The sequence below is a fragment of the Diplotaxodon limnothrissa genome, linkage group LG6 (genome assembly GCF_057381915.1).
Source record: "Diplotaxodon limnothrissa isolate DT_005_m linkage group LG6, D_limnothrissa_male_GT1.1, whole genome shotgun sequence".
Classification (NCBI taxonomy): domain Eukaryota; kingdom Metazoa; phylum Chordata; class Actinopteri; order Cichliformes; family Cichlidae; genus Diplotaxodon; species Diplotaxodon limnothrissa.
In genome coordinates, this window is record NC_140601.1 from 19,318,395 (window position 1) to 19,344,469 (window position 26,075).

The 26,075-nt window shown below is 41.7% G+C and overlaps 1 protein-coding gene across 1 annotated transcript in view; it reads right to left on the reverse strand.

Moving 5' to 3' along the window:
* Positions 1-26,075, reverse strand: part of cntln (centlein, centrosomal protein) — a 92,665-nt gene that overhangs the window by 11,557 nt on the left and 55,033 nt on the right. Inside the window, exons 16-25 of the mRNA XM_085355829.1 lie at positions 22,582-22,663; positions 20,770-20,851; positions 20,156-20,424; positions 16,610-16,831; positions 15,127-15,224; positions 12,251-12,377; positions 11,832-11,969; positions 10,977-11,162; positions 5,052-5,249; positions 162-236 (exon numbers count right to left, since the gene is read on the reverse strand). Coding sequence (XP_085211955.1) covers positions 162-236; positions 5,052-5,249; positions 10,977-11,162; positions 11,832-11,969; positions 12,251-12,377; positions 15,127-15,224; positions 16,610-16,831; positions 20,156-20,424; positions 20,770-20,851; positions 22,582-22,663 — 1,477 coding nt within the window. The remainder of the gene's footprint in view (positions 1-161; positions 237-5,051; positions 5,250-10,976; positions 11,163-11,831; positions 11,970-12,250; positions 12,378-15,126; positions 15,225-16,609; positions 16,832-20,155; positions 20,425-20,769; positions 20,852-22,581; positions 22,664-26,075) is intronic.

Below are 26,075 nucleotides of genomic sequence, written 5' to 3' on the forward strand. Positions count from 1 at the left end.
GTAAACAGATTAAAGTGTGACTGGTAATTAAAATCTTAGTGGGACTAAAGCAAGCGTTTGTGTTTTTGCACATTAAAACAAAAATATATTATTTTGTGACTATTGCACTGCCTAAGCAGGAACAAGTTATGTGATCATTACTGCAAGTAGGTGAGACTGACCTTCTGCTGGAGAATGTGGTTTACATGGGCCAGCCACTGCTGATCTCTGGGATACTCTGAGCAATCTGCCGTCCCCTGTAAACACAAAAGGAGATTCTCAGCAGTGTTTTCTTTTAGAGATCATAGGACAAGGAATCAAAAGTGTTGAGCGACAACCTTCATTAAATTGTAGGAATATTTACATTTTGTATAAAATGTCACGTCAGACATTATTGAGGTATAATGTTTCTACAAAGAAACACATTTGTTGCCAAAGGACAGAAATGTAGCACCAGTTGCACCAGTTAGGACCTTTAAGAAGCATTGTGGAGACTATTGCAAGGTATCCCAGAATGCCTCTGCATACTACTCATGTGTAAAGACCTAAGAGAGTGGCAGTGCTAATGAACATGGTGAAATGGAACTACATGGCCATGAGCACGTACTCCTGAGCTACCTATGCTTCCTCTTCACTTCAAATCCAAAGTGGCACTGGACAAGATGTGACGCGACTTGTGTTGGCTCGCAGGGATACAAGAGGAAGAGCAGGAGGAGAAAAGTCTGAGTGCGTGTGTGTGTGGGTTTGAAAACGTCCCTGCAGTGACACAATGGCTCTAACAGGTACAAAACCGTTTCATGTGAGTTGGAGTTATCTTAATTCTATGTGTCCACTTTTTACTTCTTCTTTCAATGTAATTACAGTATTAATTAAATAAAGCTTTCATAAATTCAGCTTTATGTACTGTGTACTAATAAAGCACATTACATTATACAAAGACTAAAGGGAATCCATGCAATTTCAATCGTTTTTCAGTTTTTCTACTTGATAAATGTGTCAAATTACAGAAGTTCTGCTAGCTGGCTGCTTTTCTGTATTTATACTTTTTAAATCATGTATTTTTTTATTTATTACTTAACTACTTTGGTGTAGTATGAAGGGCTATGGGAGAGGTCTTTATCAACAGGAAAATCTAAAAAAATGTATGTCCTCTATATTTTCCAAAGCCATCAAGGAGGCTGGGCCAATTAAGGCCCCTGGGTCTTACATTTGACATCATTGCTATAGACAATTAAATTACAAATATCCTCTAAATTTAGACAAATAAATACAAAAATCCTGAACCATGGAAGATAACAGAAAATCTATCTGTATATTAAAGGATGTTTTCACTGTTGTATTTGCTGGCCCTTTGTTTAATTATGTATTCACGATAATCAAGGCTTTCCTTTAACAAAGCAGCTTGCCTTGTTTTTGTCTTACTGGAAGCACTGGAAGGATATATTTTAGTACTGGACATGTTTCATTTCACTGCACACTTTATCCCACTAACCTTGACATGATGGCTGGGAGCATTCACATACCACAGGATGTATGACAACAGTCTGCAAGTCTGTATCTCTTCCTGTTGATCCCCAGCTGTTTGGTACCCTATATAAGGTCTCTGGTGATAGTGCTTGTTTTGCCTAATTAGTGAATGATGCTTGGGAAACAGAGACCTACATCGAAAGCAAGGTCATAACAAGTGTGTGTGTTTGTGTGTTTATATTACTGAGAAAAAAAGAAAGCCTTTTGTGAGTGCTGTCTTAAAACATCTCACAACATAGGTGAACACTGTGTGTAAAACGCATGTATGCACTGTGTGAAAGTGTTTGCGTGTAAATGTGTGGGCGCTTGCTGGCCCTTGATAAATACATAACAAAGCACTGACCCTCCATCCAATATCAGGTGCAAAACAAACTGGCCTGGCAATTATAGCTTTATTACATCTGGATCATTAACTCCACAACAAGTTGCCAAGGGAGCGTGGAGCTGCTCGGGCCTTTCTGCGGCTCTGTTGCACACATGAACTGGATAGTGGACAGTAAGAGTGTTGAGGATGACAGCAGTGTGTAAATATGCGTGGAATAAGTGTGTTTCATTTAATTATGTGTAGCAAAGAAGCAAAGAAGTGAATATTGATATTAATTAATAAATGAAAAACAACATTACAAGAAGGCCATCTATTCCCCAAATCCCCTGAAATTGTAAATAGAACCAGGAATAATTCACTTAAACAATTTGAAACACTTGAAATTCAAAAATGTATCGATTTCAAAACCAAGTACTAGTGCCCTCCAAAGCTGAAAACTTCTAGAAATATTGTTGACAAGAGACATCAAACTAAAAGAAAGTAACTGTTGGCAATGCAGCGTTCTCATTTAAAAGTAAAAAAAGAGAAGTAAAAACAATCCCACAGAGCCTGAACTCTCATTCAGCTCACTGGTATCGCAAAACTAAATGAATAAATGAATAAACTTGCTATGTGTTGGACTTGTTGAACACTGCTGGGACATCCTGATACAGTAACATCGTGTCAGTCCTCAAGCTCAATGAGTAACTCACAATCGAAAAAGATTGTGGACACGCTGCTCAGAGTTTACTGAGTGAGGGGCATATTTCAGAAACAAATAACATTTGCTTGTACAAAATGCTAAAGAAAAAATCATGAGTCAGTACTTTGTCACATATATAAGTGAGTCCAGATTGTGGATAATGAGATAGAGTGATTTTTTTTAATAACCACAAGCTGTTAGGAATCTTCTGCATATATTTTGCTTACAGCTGAAGGAAAAGGTTTGTGAACACTTTGCTAGTTTCTGATTTTCTGTATAACCGAGTCCAATTTTCCAAGAAGTGGAAAAACAGAAACAAAAATCCTGATCATTCTTGAACAATAGCTTGGAGGAACTTTTGCTCATTGCCTCGCTCACGTTTGCCCAAATGAACTTTCTACATGAGGTTCTGTTCAATAAAAGACGGAACTTTGACATGTTCAATCCAAAAATCATATTTATTCTTTTTTGGCTATTCTTTGCTGGGATGACTTGTGTGCCGAGCGGCTGCTGTCTTCCTGCATGACCCACTTTCTCTTGAGATTTAGATGTCCTGACATTTTCCTTTAAAATTTGCTGATTTATTTCAAAACTCATCGCTCCATAAATGATGTTCTGCTATCCTGGCCCAGATGCAGTGAAGCAGGTCCAAACCACAATCGCCACATTTCAGAGGTTACATTGGAATTCTGCATTTTCTTCTCTCTGAACATCATTCGCATTTAAATAACTTCTATTTTGGCCTCATCTTTCTAGAAAACATTGGGAAACCAGCTTTCTGGCAGGCGAACAAAATATTTAGACTGAGAATGGTTACCTTTTCCTTGAAGCCCTGTCATGCACATCATTACTGTTTAGAGTTCTCTTGGCGGTACACTCATGAACTCTTTTATGAACCAATGTTGAACTAATGAGGCATTTAGTTGCTTAGAAGTTACCCTGGGATCCTTTGTGACCTCCTAGACTGTTACAAGGCTTCCTCTTGGAATGATTTGTTGGTCAACCACTCCTGGTGGTGTTGAATTCATTTGCACAAAGGCAGCCCGGTTATGGATTTCTTATGTCCCTATTTAAAGATCATTTTGTAGCATGATAAACATAAACAACAACTCCCTGTTCTTTAAATAGAAACACCCGATTATCATTACAGCCTACAAATTCCTGAAATCTGTGTAATTTTTCAAATATAATATTGGGCACCTTTTTCCTGAGTCTAATAGTTTCTTTTCATCTCTTTAATGGGGCTGTCTTTGTCTAGTTTTATGAGTTAAAAGGGAATGAGACTGGATGGTTATTTGGGCCATATTTAAACAGAAAGGGTTCACAAACTTTTTTCCAGCAACCGTACCTGCTATCCCAAGTGAACAACAGACTACATTATACTGTAGTCTTTCTTTTGAATTTTAACAGTAAAAAAGTTTTAACCTTTTACATCCTTTAATAAACACAGACACAAGGGGTAAACAAACCAGTGTTAAGGCACCAAGTAGATTCTAATAAACCATCACTAATAAAATGCAGTGGAAGAAAACAGGTGGTGAAGAGAAAAAGAGTGAGTTTACCAACAGAGGTTAAAGCTTTGGTGAAAGGGACTGTTTGTCAAGTGAGAAACTGTTCCCTTTCATCTCTTGGGTGGAGCTGTGCAGCAAAGGGCTAAAATTGGTTTCAAGTGTGAGTAAGTGTCTGCTGCGCCCTCTCTCATCTTGTGATAGATGGGAGGAAGTCCCCAGGGATGTGAGGCTGATTGTAACATAGGGCTGCTAATTGATGACATGGCTGGGTGTGATCTATGGTGGAGCCCACCAAGTTGTAAAAGAGTCTGGAAGACTTCTGAAAACCGACAACACTCAATAACAAGGAATTTTCTGTTCAATGACTGCTTTTACCTGAAAGGAGGGGTAAAAAGTTGTACGCACTCAGCTTGTGCCATTATTAAATCTTATATCAAGTTGATATGTGCTGCAGGAGTTGACAGGTTTTTGATCTTGCCTGGATTGAACACTCACTTTAAACATGGAGTCTTCGCTTTGGCACTGTTACTTCCCAACTTATTAGTGACATGCCTCTGCGCATTTTTTTTAAAGTTCTCCAGGATTGCTTACTTGCTCTATCTACGCATCAATGAGAGGAGGTCAGACACAAGCAGACATTTCCAGGAAGGTTAAACACTGTTGGACAATGAAATGAAATGAGATGGCACCTACTTCTCTCCTCTTTCCTTCTTTTCAGACTGATGCCAATCTATAGTTTCTGTTCCCAGCAGACAGAGCAAAGTAGCTCTTTGACACTAATTTTGCTTTACTTGACAAAGAAGATACCCAAAGCCAAAGCCAATATTAATGCCATACTGTCCTTGCCAATCCATGGTGCACATGCACAGAAACAAAAAAAACTTTGAGGATGTTTCAAAATTTTACAGCATTAAAAAAAATCTATCACAGGTATGCTGAATGCCCTGGGCTTAATCAATCCTAAACTTGATATAATTCTTTAACTTAGAATTTGTATATAATCGTGAACACAGTCTCCTGGGCTTACCTGATCAGTTTCCATTATGTCTGCGAGATCATTCTCTGACATATTGAGGATGGAGGCAGCAATGGACTTGGCTTTGATCATAGACTTGGCTGAGAGGCCGCCCTTTGCTGCCACAGAGTTGGCCTGCCTCAACCTCCTCCTCTTCATCAACTGCTGCTTGACCTCTTGAACGTCTAAAAGTATTTCACTGGCCAGGGCCTGAAGGGGGAGGAGAAAAAGGAATAAAAAAAGAAGAGGATGATGAAATGGATGTAGAAAAACAAGAGGGATAGCTCTGCCTGGCAGATGAATAAATGAAATTGATCAAGCATGCGCCAGAGAGGCCTAGTACATTATGGAGGAATATTGAGTTTGACACACTCAGATTCTCTTCGGTTTCGCCTCACGCTCCCCTGTAGGAATGTGGACCTGAGGGTTTGTTGCCCTGTCGATTGAAAGCTGAGGGAACAGAGCTTTGATATCAAACGCACCCCAAGTTTTGCTAAATTCTCCACAGACAGAGAATCATGCATCAGAGAGAGAAAGACAGGGAGCTACTGAAAATACAGCCATTCATTTATTTATTTGCTTTCTGAATGTCTCACAGTACAACAGGGCAGCATAACACTGTTAATAATTAAGCTACGAAGGGCTGTTTCAAATGGTGCCCAAGTGAAAGGCAAGCGAGACGAGGAAGGCCTGCGATGGCACAGTTGTCGGGCACTAAATGGGAGTTTGCTCTAAATACAGAGAGACAATTAAATGTTAAAACTGCCACTGTACACGAGAAAGTCAATAAAGTAAACTCCCCTTTGCTTCATTTTGAGCTTATTGATCGAGGCAATAATCTTCTGTATCATTCCCTTGTAAGCCCGCTGAAAAGCTGACCTTGGAATAGATGGTCAGATGAGGGAAAGCTAGAGACAGGAGAACTTGCAGTACACAAAACAAAATAAAAAAGAAACACAAAGTACAACTTCCTCTTGGACGGCAGAAAACACAAGCAGGCAAACAAGAAGCGCGGGGCACGTACACCGACACAAACCTAAGTACAAACACAGAAAGCACTCAAGGGCTTTAAAGTAACACTGGTAATCACACATGAGCAGCGCTGAATTGCGCAAAAAATCTCCACTTTTCCGTCTTAATTTTACACAGGTGCACCAGGTGCAGTTTACAAAACTAGAAGTGGTCCCTGCTGGAGACTGCTGAGAGAGTAGTTAAAGGCTTGCAGTTGACATAATGCTTCTGGTCTATTAGCAAAACACTGAACATTCAGAAATACAAAGGGAATGTCTTTAAGGAAGATCATAATGTAGTAAATTCATTCAAATGAAAAAAATTAAGTTAAATGTTTCGGGGAAAAGTTAAAAAGTGAAAGTGTGAGGTGTCAGTACAGATTCACCAGTTGCACTTCTAGAAAACAGTGTGACAAAGTCTTGATTAAACTTCAAAATGCAGCATTAGTGAATTATTTTCACAAGCATCCATCCATTCATCCATCCATCCTCTTAATTGCTTATCCAATTTAGGGTCGCTCGGAGGCTGGAGCCTATCCCAGCTGTCACACGGAGAGAGGCGGAGTAGCTCTGTGATATACTGGATAGGCTGCCAGTACATCGCAGGTCTCAACACCGTGTTAACCCCTGTACCTCTGTGCCGTCACAATTGCTTCTACTTTCATATGGATATAAATATTCAAGATGATGAACAGAAGACATAAACACTAGTTATTAAGGAAGCCAGCTTCAGTTCATTTAGGTCATCTTAGCTCTATTCAGCCTTAGGGAATATGCAGCTCATTAACTAACAGTTGGACATCCTATTCTTATATTTACAGCCCAATAGACATTCACTCATTAGTCATGGGTTAAATTCAATTGCCGTAAATATTGTGTGTGGAATCATCCAGAAGGAGATTAAGGGGTGACTTTATCACTCATTTTGACTCTGGGAGAGATGGCTGGGACTGGCGAATGCAAGCGTTCACACATACAAGCTTTTGAAATACACAGATGGAAAAATGTGTGTGTGTGTTTATTAAGAGGTCTTAGCCTGGCGAGTACCACAAACAGTATGGCCAGAGGGCCAATTTAGACAGGACGAGGATCAGGGCATGGAGATGTGGATCAAATGAGCAGCTAAAAGATATCCTCTTTGATAATAAACTACCACTGAATTAGCATTTACACACATGAGCACACAATGGGCCCTTTATAAATAAAAAGAACAGAGCAAGAGGAGAAATGCTCTAATTTTGTTGGATCATCTACCCACTGATAATAGCAACTGCTGTTTAGCAGTTTATTGCATACCCTATGAGCCTGAATGAGGTTGCGGAAGTCTGTTTCACAGAATATGAAAGTCATATGTGGCTCTCACATCTCTTGTTATGAATAGTTTTGATGTCCTGCATCTCTGAGCCTGACAGCATTTTAAAGTAAACACACATCTATATAAAAAAAAAATAGGGGATGTAGGGATGACTGGCCAAAAATTGTACTTTTTGTACTCTGCAAGAGAAAAAACTCCTCTGTGTTTGTGTATTGTGGAGCAGTCACTACATGCAGGGCCACTGTTTAGCAGTTCAAGAGCAGTGCTTACAGCCTGGGGCGTGCACAGGGGCCAAAAGGGTTTGCTGGCACACAATAAAGAAATATACACACACACACACACACACACACACACACACACACACACACACACACACACACACACGCAGACACACACAAATCGCACAGGTACAAAGAACAAAAAAAAAAACAAGCTCATAAAGGCACAAACAGACACATCTATACACACACACACACTCTCACACACATGTGCAGCCCTCCGGTCCTGATCAATACATGACAAGAGTAAATCTCCTCCGGACGTCAGGCAGTCCAATCAAAGGGCTTGGTGTTCTTATAGGGGATCACAAGAGCCAGGGGGAGACAAACAATGATGTGAATCCTCAACAACACCACAATGGCCCCAACAGCTCAGGGTTATGGGAATGGAGGAGACGAGTAACACAAGCATGAACTGTGTTTTTATGCACATCTATATGTGCAAGCGTTTGCATGTGATGCAACTTCTCTTTGCATGCAGGCAGGTCTTCTGCACTACACGAATGTGTATGTGTGTGTAGGCAGTAAATTTACACAAGAGGAAAGGATGAAGGCTTAGCTACGTAAAAGAAATCACAGTTTGCAAAAATGGGAAGAAAAAGTTAAAAATTCTGTTTTTCTTGCTTGTAAGGACAAAAACGATACAAAATTGCAACTGAACTGTGGCAATAATCTTGCACGAGATTTATGTGTGTGCAAAAATACTGCACCTCTATCAATCTCTGGCAAGCCCTTTCTTCCTTTGACAGACAGGCGTCAGCTGAACAGAACTGATGGGTAGTCTTTATCAGTCTCTGGCAGACACACACATAGACTGACACAAACACTGAAACACACCTCAAGGTGATGGATTAGGTCTAGACAAAGACAATGGCGCCTGTTCCCAGTGGGCATGCAGTATTCTTAGAGTGGTGGCCTGCACTGACGCAATGTTCCAGTTTTATTCATCCATCTTCTGACACTTATGGAGAGCTGGGTGTGGTGATGTCAGGCCAAGTAAGGTAGTGTTAACGGTCTTTCTGGTCTTGGAACTTTGCGAGGCCTTTGTGGGCCAAGTGGGGTCTCCAATTCCAGCAGGGTATTGTGGGTATTCTTCCAGCTGAAAATGCCCAGAATAACTGAACAGAGAGGGGTCCAATAGAAACCTCAACTATCTCGAGTGGCTTGTTTTATTTTCAACAAGTATGAGTTTTATACCACGATGCTCTGCTAATCAGCTCACCAGTTTTAGTTAGTTCTTGGGTTGAATCCTTGACAGGTGTTCTTCTGAATACAAACAATAAGCATCTTTCCCCACAAGCAAAGCATTACACCAGGGGTAGTCCATGGAGATCCCAGACTCTGCCCTGAAATCTTTGAATCTGGGATCAATAAATATTACTATATAAATAAGTGCTGAAGGATTTTCTTCCTACACCATTAATCTATTGTTAATGTTAACATGTCATCCTCTTATCTGAATTTCATTTTATTTAATTTAATAAGGGTACAGTACTCTGTTTTTGGTAACCATTGTCCTTGATGTAAATATGTAAAAATTGTGTATGTATCTGTTCTGTGTCTTGTGTACTGTTTGTTTGTATATGTGTCTTTCTTGCTGCTGTTACACCCAAATTTCCCTTTGTGGGACAATTAAAGGATTATTCTATTCTGTTCTATTAACAGCTAAGTTGGTGTGTTGAAGGTTTTAAAATCCAACTAAATACATAGATTGTCACCAATTTAGCATCTGACCAAGACTTGTGTACTGATGCAATCTCCTCCTCTGTTCCTGAGTTAATACTGAATTGAATAATGGCCAGAAAACGGTTTCTCCAGAAAGCAGGTGACCGTTGACCTTTGAATAATAAATGTCATCAAGTCATGTTTTCATCCTTTCAAACATCTGTGTGAAACTTCATCCTGTTTACTGTAATAATTGCAGACATTTTTCCAGCTGCATACACCTCGACCTTGGACGTCCAACATGTAATCGGTTCATCCTCGATTCCAAGTGAAAGTGAAGAGATATATCGAGCTCACGAGAACGGGCGGGATGGACAGACACTGAGAAAACACAATGCCCCCAGCCATGACTGTTGCCAGTGCAGAAGAAATAAAAGTGTGACTCAATCCACTCGCATACAGTGTTATTCACTGTACGCATGTACAAGGGCAAAAAACTGGAAGGCTTCAGATTTATCTTCATTCTTTTCTTATAATCAAGAGATTTTAATAACCAAATCTTCTCTTGTAATTATGATGCATTTGCTAGTCATATTTAAGCAAAAGGTCCCCATCATATTTTCCTCCTTGTGTGCATCCAGCACACTCATTTGTACGTTATCAACAGTTTATGTTGATATATTGTTCTCTGTTGTTTCTCAGAAGTGCTAATGACTGGCCTAGCATAAAACATTTGTTAGTCTGCAGGTGCTAGAGACTAGAAAAGTGTGTTAAATATCAAATAGGATCCCAGGGTAGACATGCGAAATAGTTATCTTGTCACATGAATAGCCAAGCTCAGTAAGTGGATGACCTGTCCTGTATAGAGATTCTGCCTAACTAATGCAGGGAAATTGTTCAGTCAGTCGTTTTGACATAGACATCGCCCCCTCTGTTCATGTTGTTGCCTAAGTCCTTATTTTTGAGAAAATGTAAGTATTGCGACACAGTTGAGACCCCTTTGCAGGTGCTGTGCATACAGGTGATGAATTGGAATTTATGGCCCAGCAGTAGTGCAATCACTGTCAGCTGGCAGCCCGGGGAAGGCATGTCTGCCTGCAGAAACCATCTGTTGCCAGATGGAAGCTGTGTACAAAACATGTGGTACAATGGGTCTGTGGGCCACTCTTGTTTGTGCTGTCGCTGGTCCGCCAGCCAGCCACAGAGACATCAAAATCATAACAGAGAAGAGCTGAAGTGAAGTCAGGTGTTAAAAACAATGAAAAGTGTCCACTGCAGCCACGTTCTGTGCTTTCCATGCTGTGTTTTTAAAACAGTTATTCTGCTCCCGTTGATGTCCGCCACCGCTCCCTGCTCTATACTGGCAACAATGGTCAACCAATCAACATTTGGCACACACTCATGTCATCTGCTTCCAGCGGGTCTATGTTTTAACAAAGAGGCGACACTGATGCAGTTCTTTTAAAAATTTACATGGATCCTTGTACCATATCCTCAAAATTAAACTTTTGAAAAATAAAAATGCAACACTAGTTTTCCAATTCAAGTTATAGAAAGAGAACTTGCAAACACACCAAAGCATAGGCTACTGATTTAAGATGAGAAAGATGTTTTGAGTATACAAACTCTGGACTTTTGGGTTTTAATCCCTTATTCTTTTACACAGTACCTTGATAAAAGAATGTAGCTGCTCCAGTTGGGAGTAGGCCTGGCCTAGCTGCCTCTGAACCCTTTCCAAGGCATGGGAGCTCTGTTGGGTCAACCCCTCCATTTGCTCAGTGGCTGTCTGTTCCAGTGCAGCCAAAGCCTGTTCACCAGCTCCCACACGAGCCTGTAGGGCATGCATGCGCTGTTCCTGTGAAGAAAAAGAGCATGCAGAAGTGGTCAGCTGAAAGCAAACAATCTTTTTTTGTTATAGGGGAAAAAAAAGCAGAAAGTCCACACTGGTCTATGAGACATTTGTGGAAATTGCTTTCAAGCCCCTGTGTGTAGGATTTTGACATTTATGACTTTGGTGTCTCCTTGTGACTTACTGATTTTCAAGTTGGTATTACCACAACTAAATATATAATAAGACTATCTAATATTACCAGAACTATAAATGCCATCTAAGACAATAAACTCCAACTCTGTTTTTTCACTTTTGAATTTTAATGTTTAATGTGATGTCGTTCACTGTCAGAAATCCAGTGATAATAGGCTGTTAAAGTAAAAACATAAAATATTAACCTTTTTTGATGTTATGTAAGAAAAGGGCTTAAACTTTATAGCTGGATATGATGTACGTGGATAGAAGTGGCATTTTCACAAATTCTAAAACTTTTCTTTTGACTAACAATTGCATAACTTAAAAACATGATCCAATATCATATTCTATACCCTGCTTTTGAAGAGAATTCATCTGTGATTGTTTACAGGGCTGCTTAGGAAAAAAAAGATTATCCGAACTGTACTGTAGTCCAACTTTGCAAATGTTACATAAAACACAATTTTTGTGAAAACTGAGTGCGTGTCAGCTTCCAACCTTTTTTTCCAAGTCCTCTTTCAGTTTTGCACAGGAGGCCTCGTACTGGCTTTTCTCTGTTGTTGCCACATTCAGCCTTCTCTTCAGGGATTCGATTAGGGCCTTTCTGTTGCTGGCCTCCTCTGATAAAGTCTTCACCTGTTTAAAAAAAAAAAAAAAGAAGCTGAACAAGGACGTAGTGCAACTGCATTTCTCTTTTAAAGGAGATAATCACATCATATATTCACCTAAAGTTCCATTCAAATCACCTTAGCAACCATGTTTTCTGTAACTACACTTAACGGCACTGAAATATTTTCCCGTTAGTCTTCCAGGAGACAAATCTTTGGACTATGGGATGACAATGACAATGCCCATTTTTCCCCTGTCACTCTGCTGAAGAGCCTCAAAATAATGCAATGATGAGCCGTGATGAGCACCTTCTTTTCTAGCTCCTCCACCTGTCCCCGGTAACTTTTCTCCATTTCCTGCAGGAACTTGAGTCGTGTCTTCAGGTCCTCCACCAGCTGCCTTTTCATGTTCACATCTCGCTCTGTGTGGCTCAGCCTAAAAACATACACAAATGAAGGCAAATACCAACATATGGCATAACGCCTAAATGACTCTTCACAGATAGCTACACAGGCACAGCCTCTGCATCGCAGACAAACACAGACACACATACGCACGGAGACAGATACAAAGAACACACGCAAAGCTGGCAGGCACAGTGTCCCCGTGCAGTACATCAGGCATGACAGCTCATTATGACAACTAAATACACTGGCATGCTGCTTGGGTAAGTGGAGAGGGGGGTGAAATAGGGATGCATATATAATTCTAACTGGCATATATTAGAACAAGTGCTCTGGCAGGGAATGCCGCACTAAGCGTGACAGGGGAGTCCTCTTTGACAAACGGCATTTTGAATCAGCAGCGACACTACTTGAAAGCCTAATCAAGCACTTAAATGTTTATTATTTTCAGCTCAGCGTTGCACCAATCATATAAAAACACATTGGCCGGGGGGAGCTTGGCTTGAGAAAGACGTATTATGAAGGGAATACGCTCTAAGAAATGTTGTTTGTTCGTGTGCTGTGCCGGCGATACTTCCCTAAAGAGAAGTAGCGTGTACGTACTGTAAGCAGTTAGCGTCTTAACTGTAACAAAACACACGCGACTTGTCACTTCCTATTTCAATAACCTGCAATACTGACATGATTAATATTCCCACATTCTGCAGCGACACCCCGGTTTAAATGGTCTCAGTACGTTAGCATGTTTTATTCTGTTTTCATAAGAGGCAAATAAAAGCTATTTTCATGGTTGTCTGCACCTTGGGGAATTGGAACAAATAGAATAAAGATCATAAGGATGCAGTTAATTAAATGGTTTTTGCTGTATTTTTCTATATCAAAGATGTAGTAGATCTCTTAGCTCCCACATGCATCATGGCTTGTGTGTTTTAAATAAACAGATGACGCAATGCAAGAGCAAATGCTTTCGTGTAAGTAAATGTCCCTGCCTCCCTAGGTGGATGAGTGCCTGAGGGCAGACTGGTTAAATAAATGTGAGCTTGTCCTATTGGAGTGACATTAAATTAAATGAGAGAGGAGTCTAGCCTGGGGACTTTGTTGGGGGGGGGGCGAGTAGCGCTAGCTGGTTACCCCATGGATTTGGCCATTAATGAGAAAACCCATATTGAACCTTTCAGATGACTGTCTGGTGTTGACTTAAAGAGTGAGAGCAGCAATAAGAGCCCCACCAGCTCCCTCTGCCCCAATGCTAATGGCAATTAGATCGACAACATTTATTTTAGATGTTCTTCTTCTACACCCCAAAAAGAATAGAGGATAAAAAAGAATGAAGGATATATAGAGCTTCTGCTGGAGCGTGTGATCTCTATTTATGAGTGTTAGTGGAAAGAGAGAAAGAGAGCCTCAAACTATATCCCGATCACTCACACGTTTGTTCCCTTTGTTCTGTGCTTGTTGGCAATATTGTTCATCAAACATGCGTGTATTGTAATGATAACAGTCAGTGGTCTGAAGTACGTGTTCGTAAGAGTGAGCGCGAGCGCACATTTCTGTGTATGTTGTTAAGAATAAAGTGCGGGTGGACGTTTCATGTGGCTGATAGACAACAGGGCTAAAGATGAAAGAAGCAGCTTCATAAATAAGGCAGGGCCATAGTGCCGGATATTGACTGAGGACATGCCGGTGTACTTTGAAATTCATTTCTTTTTTTTCTTTTTTTTACCCCCCCCCCTTCTCTTCTTTTAGGCGAAGCAGCCTTGCTCCCTGTGTGTGTGCTGAAATGTATATTTCAGAGACGTCTAGACATGTCTTTCATTCTGAGAAGGGGTCCCTCCATGGAGGCAAATGGAGTGGTAGGCTAGAAGATACGGCAAGTTATGTGTGCGTATGCGTGAGTGAGTGTGTGACAAGAGCTGGAGGAGCCTGTCGCAGAAACGCAGCTGAGGGATGTTTGCTCTGCCTGGCTGTGATCCTCGCTGCTTTGGTCACACACACAAACACATATCCGCTGTGATTGTACACATGCCCTGGATGCATTATTGAGAATGGCAGGCAGAGGACACGGCATACCAGACAAAGAGAACAAGAGGGAGGAAAGCCAAGTTGTTCTTTGTACGTTTTTCTCAGTTCAAATATGGGATCCGTAATGCAGAGTGATGATATGTGCCTTGTAAGTTCAAACCATGACTGTTTCCCTAAGTGAATTGTTTATAGCCATATGCATTATGACTATGTAATGCATGCGGGGCGCTACAGTAGGTGAACCATGCAACTCACTGGGGCTTGTGGCCCACAGGCCAGAGTGATGCTGTGTGGGTTTTAGTGTCATGGGCCAAAATGGTCCCTCCTGCGGCACGCAAACAATCAATACGCTGCTTTGATCAGCATTCCACATCGGCTACCCACGTAAGCAACACCACACCGCATGACACAAAAACCACTCACATGCACACGCGCAAACAACACACACACACACGCTCAATATAACATGCATAATTTCACAAATGATTCACAGACACAGGAGCATGTACAGTATAAGGGAAGTGAGGCAGACAACAGAGCTGCCACATGGTGGAATCAAACACTACAGATGAGAGCTGCAGAGGATGTGCAAACATGCAGACAAGGAGAGATTGAGAGACAGACAGACAGAGAGGTCTGCAGGTATAAAAAAAAAAAAAAAAGAAAAGTAGGAAAAATACGAGCTGGACTGCAGACAACAGTAAGAAACACAAAAAGGAGGAAGTAGCACTAATGAAGACAAAAGGTGGGAAACTAACTTATCCTGCAGCTGGCAGAGTTTGTCCTCCTTCTCCTGGAGCTGGCCTCGCAGGGCTTTGTTAGCCGCCACCTGCCTCGTGACCTCCGCACTTGCACTCTGGGGGAAGGGCACACAGTGTGTGTGTGTGTTTGTTAATGTGTCTGAATGTGCATGTGACTGGGGGGTAGGGAAGGTTTTCACGACACAGCTGATGACAGGTCAAACACAGCATGCCTCCTCATTATAGTTACAGTGGGAGGGTGGAAGGTGCTAAAAGAGGTTAAGAGGAAAACTGTGTTATTTAAAGTGGATAAGGGGAGTAATTAGTAAAAAATAACAATTTATAGACCTGGAGGGGTGAATTTATTTCAGTCAGGAATGTGAATAAAGAAAAAGACCAACAGACAAGTACAACAAGGGGAAAAAAACTGAATACTAACAATAAAAATAAATAAATTGACCTGCTAATGATCAAACATCCTGTAACCTAGAATATTAAACTGCAAATAATAACCTTTTGTGTTTTACTCTTTTCTTTATGAGTAACAAAGATGTAAGGCTCACGGTGACAGGTCGGCTTCTGATTATAAGCATGATGGATATCTGAACCTGCAAGTTCACTTTGGTTTAAAGGGCCCTTGTCTCTTGTGGGAACTGCTCCCAGTAGAAACACTTGACAACGTACTCGCTCAGCGCACGCACCCCCACGGAGCATCCCTCGCCTCTCCCTTTCGCTGTCACCTGACATGACTTTCTCAGGCGTGTGTGACGACAGCGGCAATCTGCGTGGTGACACTGACGAGCAGGCTGCTGAGAGGGTGATAATACTGTGGTACCACTCACACCTCATTCCCTCTGATGTAGGGCATGTCTCTGCTGTTATTCCCCATTTCTCATCTTTCTGACAGGCACTCCGAAATAAGATCAAATGACAGGAAATGCTAATTCACGCTGAAATCAAACGTAATATCAAGTGGTGTTAAGTGTAAGCTGAAAGGCACCAGAATTTGTTGTTTTTTTGAGAATCAAGCACAACTTGAAAGTAAAACCTTGACAGAGTTTCTGTTGAGAGTTTTTAAACTCCTCGAGGAGGGCAAGTGCTTCAAACCAGTGAAATGTTAAAGTGACTCAGAAATAGTGATGTAAATATATGTGAAATTCAGTACTGTTAACATGGTAAGTAACAGAATGAAAGACAGAAAATTCCAACTAAAAAGTGCAAAAGAATTAAGAAATTTTCATATTGCCTGATTTACCACAGCACAGTAGAAAGTGGAAGTAGTCTTTCTCTAGATACATTTTTTCAGTCCTTTACCACTGATACTCCCAAAGTTTTCCTTGTTATTCGTGGTATTCTCGAGCACTCAAGCTTCTTAGTGCACAAAATTGGAAGAGAACAACATCTTTAATACCATCCTCCTATTAGCAGATTTACCTCATAAGGCATGCACAATGAAAAAACACAACCGTGAGGGCAATTCATTAACTCTAGAACTGCTAACCTTAAGTTTGGCTTGAAGTTGTTTGACCTCAGCCTCCAGGGCTTGGAGGGCAGGGTTAGCCGGGGCAGGTATGGTTCTGCACTGGCAGGAGCACTCTACGTTCGCTGGTGCTGTTGGTGGTATTGTAGTTTGCGGGGGGAATTTGATCTGCTTCCACTGCTTCAACTCCATCTCCAAAACCTTTTTCTGCTGCTGCACACCAGCCAGGTCAGAGGTCAGCTTCTGCGGGTTTGACCGACAGACAGAATTGGTTAGCTAGGCTGGTGATGATGCCGCAACTGGAAGCAAAAGTTTGGTGCACTGCTATTAAAAAAAACAAAGAAACACAGATTTGTGTTATTGGATGGTGAGGGCGAAAAAGTAACAGGCGACTGATATACTGCTACATGAGCTGATAAGCTTTATATCAAACCAAAAGCCTTTTTTTTTCTCCCTTATAATGCAGACCTAATTTACTGCTGTAAGAAGGCAGAGTTCCTCTGACTAACATAGATCTTTATATTAAATCCACTCCTCACAAATATAATAAATGCAAAGACAGAATAAACACAATTTGTTTAAAATACTGTATGTGTTATCCACGGGTGAGCTGCAAGCTCTCCTTTAATATCTTGTCTGCGATAAAACGTCTTTTTTATGCTAATTAGGAGACAAATGATGCTGTTGCCTGGTCAATAGAGCCTAATTCTCACTGTAATTGGCATGCATAATATAGCCATCATGCAGCACACTTTGGAAAAGAGGTAGATCAAGTATTTAGTCAGTAGTTGAGTCTGGATTGATGAAGAATAACGCAACTAACTGAATGCATACAATTTACAGTGACTCTGTGATTCAGAATGCTATGTGAGATTAAAAACTTTAAACCACATGCATGTGCCGGAGAAAAGCAAAAATCCGGTTGTTTCTTATAAGAAAGTATGGACCACAAACCTATTGCTGTGAGTTTGAATCAGTGCTGTCACAATTAGCTGATTTGGTATCATATCAAACATGAATGGTTAATGGCACAAACAGGAGACGTGATACATGAAGATATGCGCTCCACACATAGGGTAAATGTTGGAGCACACACCGAGGCGTGCGCACACACCCAAGTGAAACCACAGAATCCCATGGGTTTGCTCTCTGCTCCGCATACACGGAGGTTATTGATATCTGGTTGCTGGCTGACACCTTTTAATAGAATCCCTCCTGTTTTAGGTTTCCTTCTCTCTGTTGAAGATGCACATGCCACATCCACAGGGAGGGTGGGAGGAGAGCAGGACGAGCACAAAATAAAAGCGGGGCTGTGGCCCCAGTGGCAATAGTGCAGGAATTAAGAGAGGCATTGATGAGGCTTCCAGTAAGACAAGCTTTGATTTCACAGGCCATTTTCAGCCCTGGTGAGAGATGACACTGAGGCAGGCGTGATATACTGGTAGCTCCATTAGGCCAGGAGAGAGGACGCCGGTCTCTCTTTCCTGTGAGCAGTGGTCTCACTGATGCTGTTCCTTTAGTAGCTAAAAGGAATTTTTAAACATGAATAAACCACTGAAACACTAAGATTGTCTTACTGCATCAATTTCTTAATTACGCAATCATTCTTCTGGCCAGACTTCTTGTGCAATAGGTTTTATTAATTATTAATTTAAATAAAGTTTGGAGCTTTGCTTTCTTAGTTCATTAAATTTGTAGAGATAATCCTGTGATAATCCCTGCCCCAAAAACATTAAAGGAGGGAAGGCAACTCCACACTTTGAGTGGGGATGACACAGTGTGCCACAAAGTAAAGCATCTGTGGAATTGATGACAGACTAAGGAAGGCTTATCCAAGCAACAAAATGATTCTGTAGTTGGATGCTATGCAATACTCAAGGATTTCAATAAAAGTTAGACTTGCCTGTAGTAGGATGCACTGTGAGTTTTTAAGTTACGTTATGCCACGTTGAAGGGCGACTTTAAGGTTTTTACACACTGCGTCAATTTTTTCTTGTAATCTAGCTGACTGCCTGTTTCTCTGGGCACATTATTGCATTATAACCAGATGCATTATCAGCAATTGAATGTAATGTTATTTTCACAGCTGGAAATCATACTGAAAACCTAAAAAAGAAAAGTTTTAACCAAACCACGTGTTCCAGTTAGGCTGAAATATCATATACATTGCATGAATCTGAGTAGTTGTTGAAAGGAAATACAAATACAGTTAAGAATACATTTACATCCCAGAGTTCACGTGCAACCAAACACACAGAAGTGGAGAGGGGAAGCAAGAATGGAAAAAAAACTAGAAGATATGACTTAATAATGGAAGGAGGGAAGGAAAGGAGCAACAAGAGAAGGACAGAATGGCGAAGGATCAGGAGACAGAGCAACACAAACAAGTTTCTGTGAAACTGCCATGCTACTTCTCACATGATGGCCCCTGTGGAGGCTGTCCTAAGCCAATTACAAGCAGAGAGTTTTAGTTAGAGAGTTGGCCAGGACCGGTTGGAACAAGCCCAAAGTCCATCACCTCTTGGCCTTTGCAGAGAGGGCAACAAGACCTAGCTTTGGCCAGTCAGTCGGCTCCAACTTTCTCAGGTGGAGTGGCATTAATACTGCAGGAGGAAAGAGGAAACAAACAGGAAGACAACAATTCCCTCTCTGTCCACTCATTCACACAACAATGTGTGTACATGTGTGCCTTTACTGCTGTGCCTGAGTCTAAGGTCTCGTTGGACTTCAGCAATCAGATGCCTCGGTGGGTGCAGAAGGGCCACTTCCCAGGTAGCAACACTATGAAGGCTGCACTCTGGCCCGTGTGTGCAAGTGCAATATACTCCATCGGTACTATTCCACAGTAAGTGAAAAGTAAATATACGGACATACAGACAAGAACACATACACCTAATCAAGAGTCCAGTGGGCCTTTGCTGGCTGCTGCTGTGTCTGAATCCACCAAAAGAAGTTTCTGCCTGCCAGATTAACGACTCTGTCTGTCAAGGTGTTGCTGTGTGTGTGTGTCTGTGTGTTTGTGTGTCTGTGTATGTACATAAGTTGATGTGTACAAGGAGCACCTGGCAGGAAAGATACTGTTTAGGGGCCAAAGCTCTTGGTGTTTTATTTACACTCTTTACCAAGTCTAAGAGTTTTTTACCTGGAGGCACGTACTAAATAACTAAAAGGTGTGTGGCACTGGATGTAGTCACCTTGAGTGTATGTGTGTGTGCGTCTGCGAACACGACTGCTCATATTTGGAGAAAAGTAACTGCTGGTGACAAAGATTGTTGTGGAGAACTGGCTCGCTGAAACATTCAGCAGGAGGAGACAATGGCAGAGTCAGAGAGAGAAAGAGCGTGTGAGATTCTCCTCCTCTCTACTGCCCTGTGGTTCTGACCTCCACAGACAAGGGTAGGCCTGTCAGCCACACTTATTAAGCATGATAAGGGCATGCTACTGCTTCACTCTCAGCCCCAAGAAAATACAAAAGAAAGACAAAGATGGGGGAAAAAAAGAGAAACTTCCTAACACTTACAACTGGCTCGTCTCCCTTAACTCGTCTCCCAGCTTTTCCCAAGTTACCTGCGTGAGCTGCTTGCTGCTGCACAGCTTCTCAGTGAGGGAGTTGAGCTGTGCTGTGATCATCTCATTGGCCCTTTGTAGATCTCTGGCTGAAAGCATAGCATCTTTCCTGGCACTTCGCAGTATGTCAACGTGACGCTGTAGAGACTCGATGCGCTGCTGCAGAGAAGAGGAGGAGCAGCGCTGGGTCTTCACAAGCATCCTCTTCCTCCTCTGCCAACTTTTCTCTCCTCTTGTCCCGCGGTCCCACGGCTCACGCTGTTTATCGTCTAACAGGAGGAAGTACACGCAGCCGCCTCAGAGTTGACAAGTGCACAGAAAACCTCAAAATCCCAATTTAGAAGCTACTGCTGAGATTTAACAGGCGTGCATCTTTGTGTATGCAAAAGTGGAAGCTGTGATGGATTTAACAACCTGAATAATTAACATTTTCCATTTTTAACCAATTCAGATGTGCCGAGTTATGGGGGGGAAAAACGAAGCTTGTTAACTTCTCGGATACTTGTTTCTTATCGACAGCATGTAAATACACTGAGTGTTCTATCTGCTTCAATTAAAAGTTGATTAGATTTCTGTAATCCAGCATGGGTTCACAAAAGGAAAACTTGTGCTACCTCGGGCCAGAACGTTGGGTTGTTTTCTGTGAGATTCTGCCGCTGGTGCTTCTGTGTTTGAGATCGGCGACCACCTGTAGGACTGAAAGAACAGAAAACCCAGTGACAATGAAGAAAAGCAGCCGTTTAATGTAACACAACAGTTGACATGCTGCTCTTCCTAAGATGCAGCTCATAACGACACCATGATCACAGAGTGTGCGCAGCTTAACGCAACGAGACAAATCACCCAGTGCTTTAATAATTCACCTGAGCATGTTCAACCGACTCCAACTTGAACACCTCTCAGCACAGATATTACTTCTGACAGATGCTTGCAAATGCCGCCTTTGTTCAATCACCAACTGAAAGCCCTGATTCACTCCTACGGTGTGACGGGTGTGTGTGAGAGTGTAGTCGTTTGTACGCAAAAGTGTGTACGCATGTGTGTTCGTGACAACTCCCAACTGCACCATCATTTGTAGTGACATCAAAGAAAGGGCCCCCCTACCTCACTCCTTGCTCTCTGCCTACATTCTTTGTATGGGGGACAGGTAGGATTTGATCAGTGCCAGTTTTGATCATGCATGCAGAGAGGAAAGGGTAGATGAACCCTTTGGTTTGTGACATACTACGTTGCGCGGGGCTTGGGCTGTCAAAGCGATGAACCCAGAAGGAGCTGATGGGCACATTTAGAGGATCAGGACTGGGGAAACTAAAGGGGATCTGAGATAAGGGCCCTGACAGCTCCCAGGTTATATTCACAACAACCATCTCTTCTCTACTTTCTACTTTGCTTCGGTGCTGCTGAAACGAGAAAAAGAGGAGAAGAGAAGAGGCAGCACATCTTTAAGGCCCCTCTCTTTCTCTCTTCGTCTCTCCTCTTGACGGACTTTTCTCTCAAGGGTTTGGATCTGCCATGTAGCACTGTGAAGAGGTTTGATGTGGACAAGTGCAAGGGTCCAGGCCTAATGATTTCGTGGTGTGCATTCACAAAGGCTTCCTCAGTCACAAGACTAGGAAAGTCTTTGTGAATGTAGACATAAAGCGATAGCCAGTTAAAAATGAATAGTACAGCACGGCTCAAACAACACAAAAAGTAGTTACAGAGGCCCTAAGAATTATTTATGCAACTAAATGTTGGTGATACCTATCTTTGTTGTCACAGACAGAGGAAATAGACTAAAACTCTTTTTTTGTATCAGGCTGTAAGCCTTTTGTAAAACATCCCTTGAGTGGGCATTTGAAGAATTGCAGTTTTCGATCACTTCTGAATTACCTATAGTGTTACCTACACCGTCTACATATTATTTGATAAGTATTACTTTTTTCCATTGAAAAACATACAAATTTGAAAATGTTGGTTCAAACTCTAATCAGTATTTACAGAGGAGCTCAGGAGAGAGGTACAACAGTGGGTGTCCAAAGACATGTGCAAAGCATGGTAGAGGCTCTTTCATGGTTTGTCGTCCTCAGAGCCAGGAAATGCACATTAAACAGCAAACGTCCAAAAAAGAGCTCCTTCAAGAGGCCTGGAGAACTATTCCTGAAGACTACGTAAAGAAATGACAAGCTTGTCTGAGAGAATTATTAAAAATATGCTGAAATTTACACTCATATTTAGGACCAAGGAGACATTGTATACTAAGACCTTCATTAATTGAATTCACTTGTAGGCAGTTTCATTTAAAGGCTGAATATTCACACAAACCCAAGTAAAATGTTAATCTGTACAAAAAAGCAGTGAGCAGGAAACAGCTGACGCTTACTTCTAACTGTATCTTTATTCCTTTTTTAAGTCCAAAAACAATTAAAAGACAAGGGCAGACCAACCTGTCTATTAGTGTGCTGTCTGTGAGGCACCGTCCCCGAGGGCAGGCTGTTGAGACTGTCCGAGTACTCCTCTGCACTGTCACTGTAGAGAAAGGTGAAGTCTATTACAGACTAGAAGTTGAACCGACAACCCTGGTTCTGAAAGTACCACCCTTGGACAAAAATCCAATTTACCTTTTATGGTTGATTTAGTTGACATCAAGCAAAAATATGTGCATTTCGGCCCCCTCCTTCAAACAGAAAATCAATGTCCCATCCAATTTCTGAGCTGGAAGTGTAAATGTGTGTGTAAATTAAGTGAAAAGCTGCAGTGTCTGGTGCTGTTTGTGAATGCATCAACATGTATGAGAGCGGCTGTGGCCTTCATTAGCCCTCTGTGTGTGACAGACATGTGTGAGAGGCACGGCTGAGCGGAGCCAAGCAAAGTTGCATCTGATGGACGCACGGTAAGGGCTTCCTGAGAGACACACACACACATGCACACAGGTTTATTGACAGTGACCTTTGACGTGAAGGTGGAAGCCAGTGACATTTACGCTGGCGGGTTTATTAAGGTGGGGTCTGGGAGAAGCAGCGGAGGTAAAGACCACAGAGAGAGGATCTAACTGGAACGTGACAAGCCTGGGGGCTAGTTAGGGTTAAAACCAGCCTGGAAGGGGCACAGGGACTTTGCTAAAGATTACGAATCACCAACACTAACACCAGGGTTGCGTGCATCGACTTGGTGATGACAGCAAATAGATCCAACTTAAATTTAGTATTATTAATGGAGTTCTTAATTGTGTCTGCAGTCTAACTAGTTGTTCCCTAGTTCCTCTTTAAGACACACCATATATATATTTACAGTACATGGTGCTTCCACTCTATATGTGAGGACATGTCTAAGCTTTTACATGCTGAGTCCAAACCTGTGTGGAGCAAATACAGATAACCTGTTATGTAGAAACATAATGACAGCAGATGCTTACACTGAGGAAATGAGAGCATCCAAGGGGTGTAAGGGGTGGATCTCACCGAGAACTGAGCAGATACAGTATGCATGCCCCTACAGTAGTAACCTGTCAATCACAGGCAGGTAGGCACAGCCTAAAGCATACTCTGCTGGTCTGTCTTACTCTACATGGGGCTGTATTTTACAAAATGACCATCATGTTAATTTTGGATGTGAACCATAAAAAATTTACTGTGCTCATGAATCCAGAGAGACAATTGGACTTCTTTTTGCAATCAGAGCAGTCGCCTCCTGCTGGCCTTTAGGAATAATGTATTTTCTAAGGCACTTGTACGTTTTTAAGACCCAAGATTAGCTTTGTCTACTCCAAGGATGTCAAATTCATTTTACATTGTGAGCCACATACAGGCTTTGATCTTAAGTAGGCCAAACTAGTGAAATTCCCCTTTCTGTCACAGTAAGCATATTCAACTACACATTTAATCCAGGTAATATTTTAATATAAGAAAAAGAAGTGCAATCTCAACAGTATTAAAATAAATCTGTAAGCACTACTCTTTGGGCTTAAATAAATATGTAGCCCATGCCCAGAATATCCTGTTATTATAAAACAAAGTTTTTGTTAATTCACAGAAAATGCTCTTTTAATAATAATTACTACTGTTCTTTAAAATTGTCTTTAAAATGATTATTTAGCAGGTAGTGAAAGAACAGGGACTATTAATTAATTATTTTGGTGTTGTGTGAATGGCTATGGGTGATTTCTTTGTCAGGATGAAAAGCTGTAAAACGTCTGAAAATACAGTAAAAAAAATGGCAAAATTGATCCTCCTCTTCACATTCTTCAAAGCCGTCCGGTGGGCCACATTATATGCCGGACCAATTCTGGCCTCCGAGCCTTATGTTTGACATCCCTGATCTACTCTTATGCTACTGTTTTATTTAAAGGAATGTTCTCTTATGTTCTCAATCACAGCAAATCCCTCCAGTAGCGTTTTTAAACTCTGGTACCTTGAGAGAAAATTAATGTTTGCCATCTTTGATATTATCCTTATCCATAATTTGTGGCCCAATCATCCGAAATGTACTGTCCTGCAGCCCTGATCAAGAGTTTATATAACACGAAAATACATATCCTTTATTCCTTCTAGCATAACTGAATGATTGAGTCTGATACCTGCTTGCTCTTTTTCTTTCCTGCTTAGCAGCAAAACTGCTGATCTGCTTAAATTGGTCAGCTGCCTCTAGCAGTTCAAAACTTGAGAGCAGGTGCCAGAGGCAGCGAGAAAAATAAGGTGGGGGGAAAAAAAAAACAAAGACTTGTCAGTAGCCTTAACGAGTCTGACATCTTTATTTGGTGCTATTTAGGCCAAAGCTCCTTAGGCAGAAATACTGTACCTTCCAGGAATGTCAACCAGACATAGACAGCATTTGTGAAGAGGACCCCTAGAAGATACGAGGCACAGAAGGCTTTACAGTAGCAAATCAGTTGACAGGTGCCTTAAATAAGACAACATCTCAGTTTAGGCCCCTTCTTCAAAAATCCACTTAGATCCTCCTCTCAGGTAAAGCGTTTATTAGACTGCTGCTTATTAGCCACATGGAGTGGTATTAGGAAAGCAGGGCATAGCTGCACCCAGTCCCCGTTAAACGGCCTCATGCGGATAGAGCTGGGGTGGATTAGAGTCTGATGAATTAGTCGGTGAAGAGGTAGTGAGTTAGGAGGGCTGAGCTAGAGAGCGTGTAGAGCAAGGCATACCGGGAGAGAAAGAGAAGGGAAATAAATATCAGCGAGTGTTTGAAATCAAATCATTTCAGCCATCACTCAATAGATGTTGGCTCAGTGGCTTTTTTGCATAAAACATACATGAAATAATTACTGTCGATGGTTCTTAATTTAGAGGGTGTTAAACAGCTTGTAGACATCTGGTACTGATCCGAGTAGGGTCATTCAAAATTCATCTAACCAAATTAAGGCGAGGAGCTAAGGAGAGGAGTGTGGGATGGAAAGGAAGCGTATGTGTGTATGTCTATGTGTGTGTGTTGGGAGGGGGCAATGGGGTGGCTGGAGGAAAAAAAGAGCAGCACACACACACACATACATTTGTGAACCGACATGCCACAAGATAACTAACATAACTAGACGCAAGGTGGGCTTCATATAGGAGTGTGTCTGTGTGTGTGTGTTTGGGAGGAGGGGGTGGACTGGGTCCTTGCAGGGGGATCCTTAGTGCTGTCGATGGGGGGTAGTAAATATGCAAAGAACGAGTAAATTAAATCAAACTGCCAAACTGTCAATTTCGGGGTAGCGTGACTAGTGCATGAAAATGGCATCACTGGAAGGTATCAAGGCTTTGGCGGCCCCTTATCCCTGGGCTTTTCTGGCATCGGTTCAACTTTGTGTAGAGAGGTGGCTAATTTTGCATGCAAATTTCAGTCAATAAGCTCCAAGCGAGGCGTCCCATGATATTTCAAAGGATCTGACAGTAGTTTCCCCCCCTCCTCTCTCCTTCTCTCTATCATTCTTGCTCACATTCTTCTT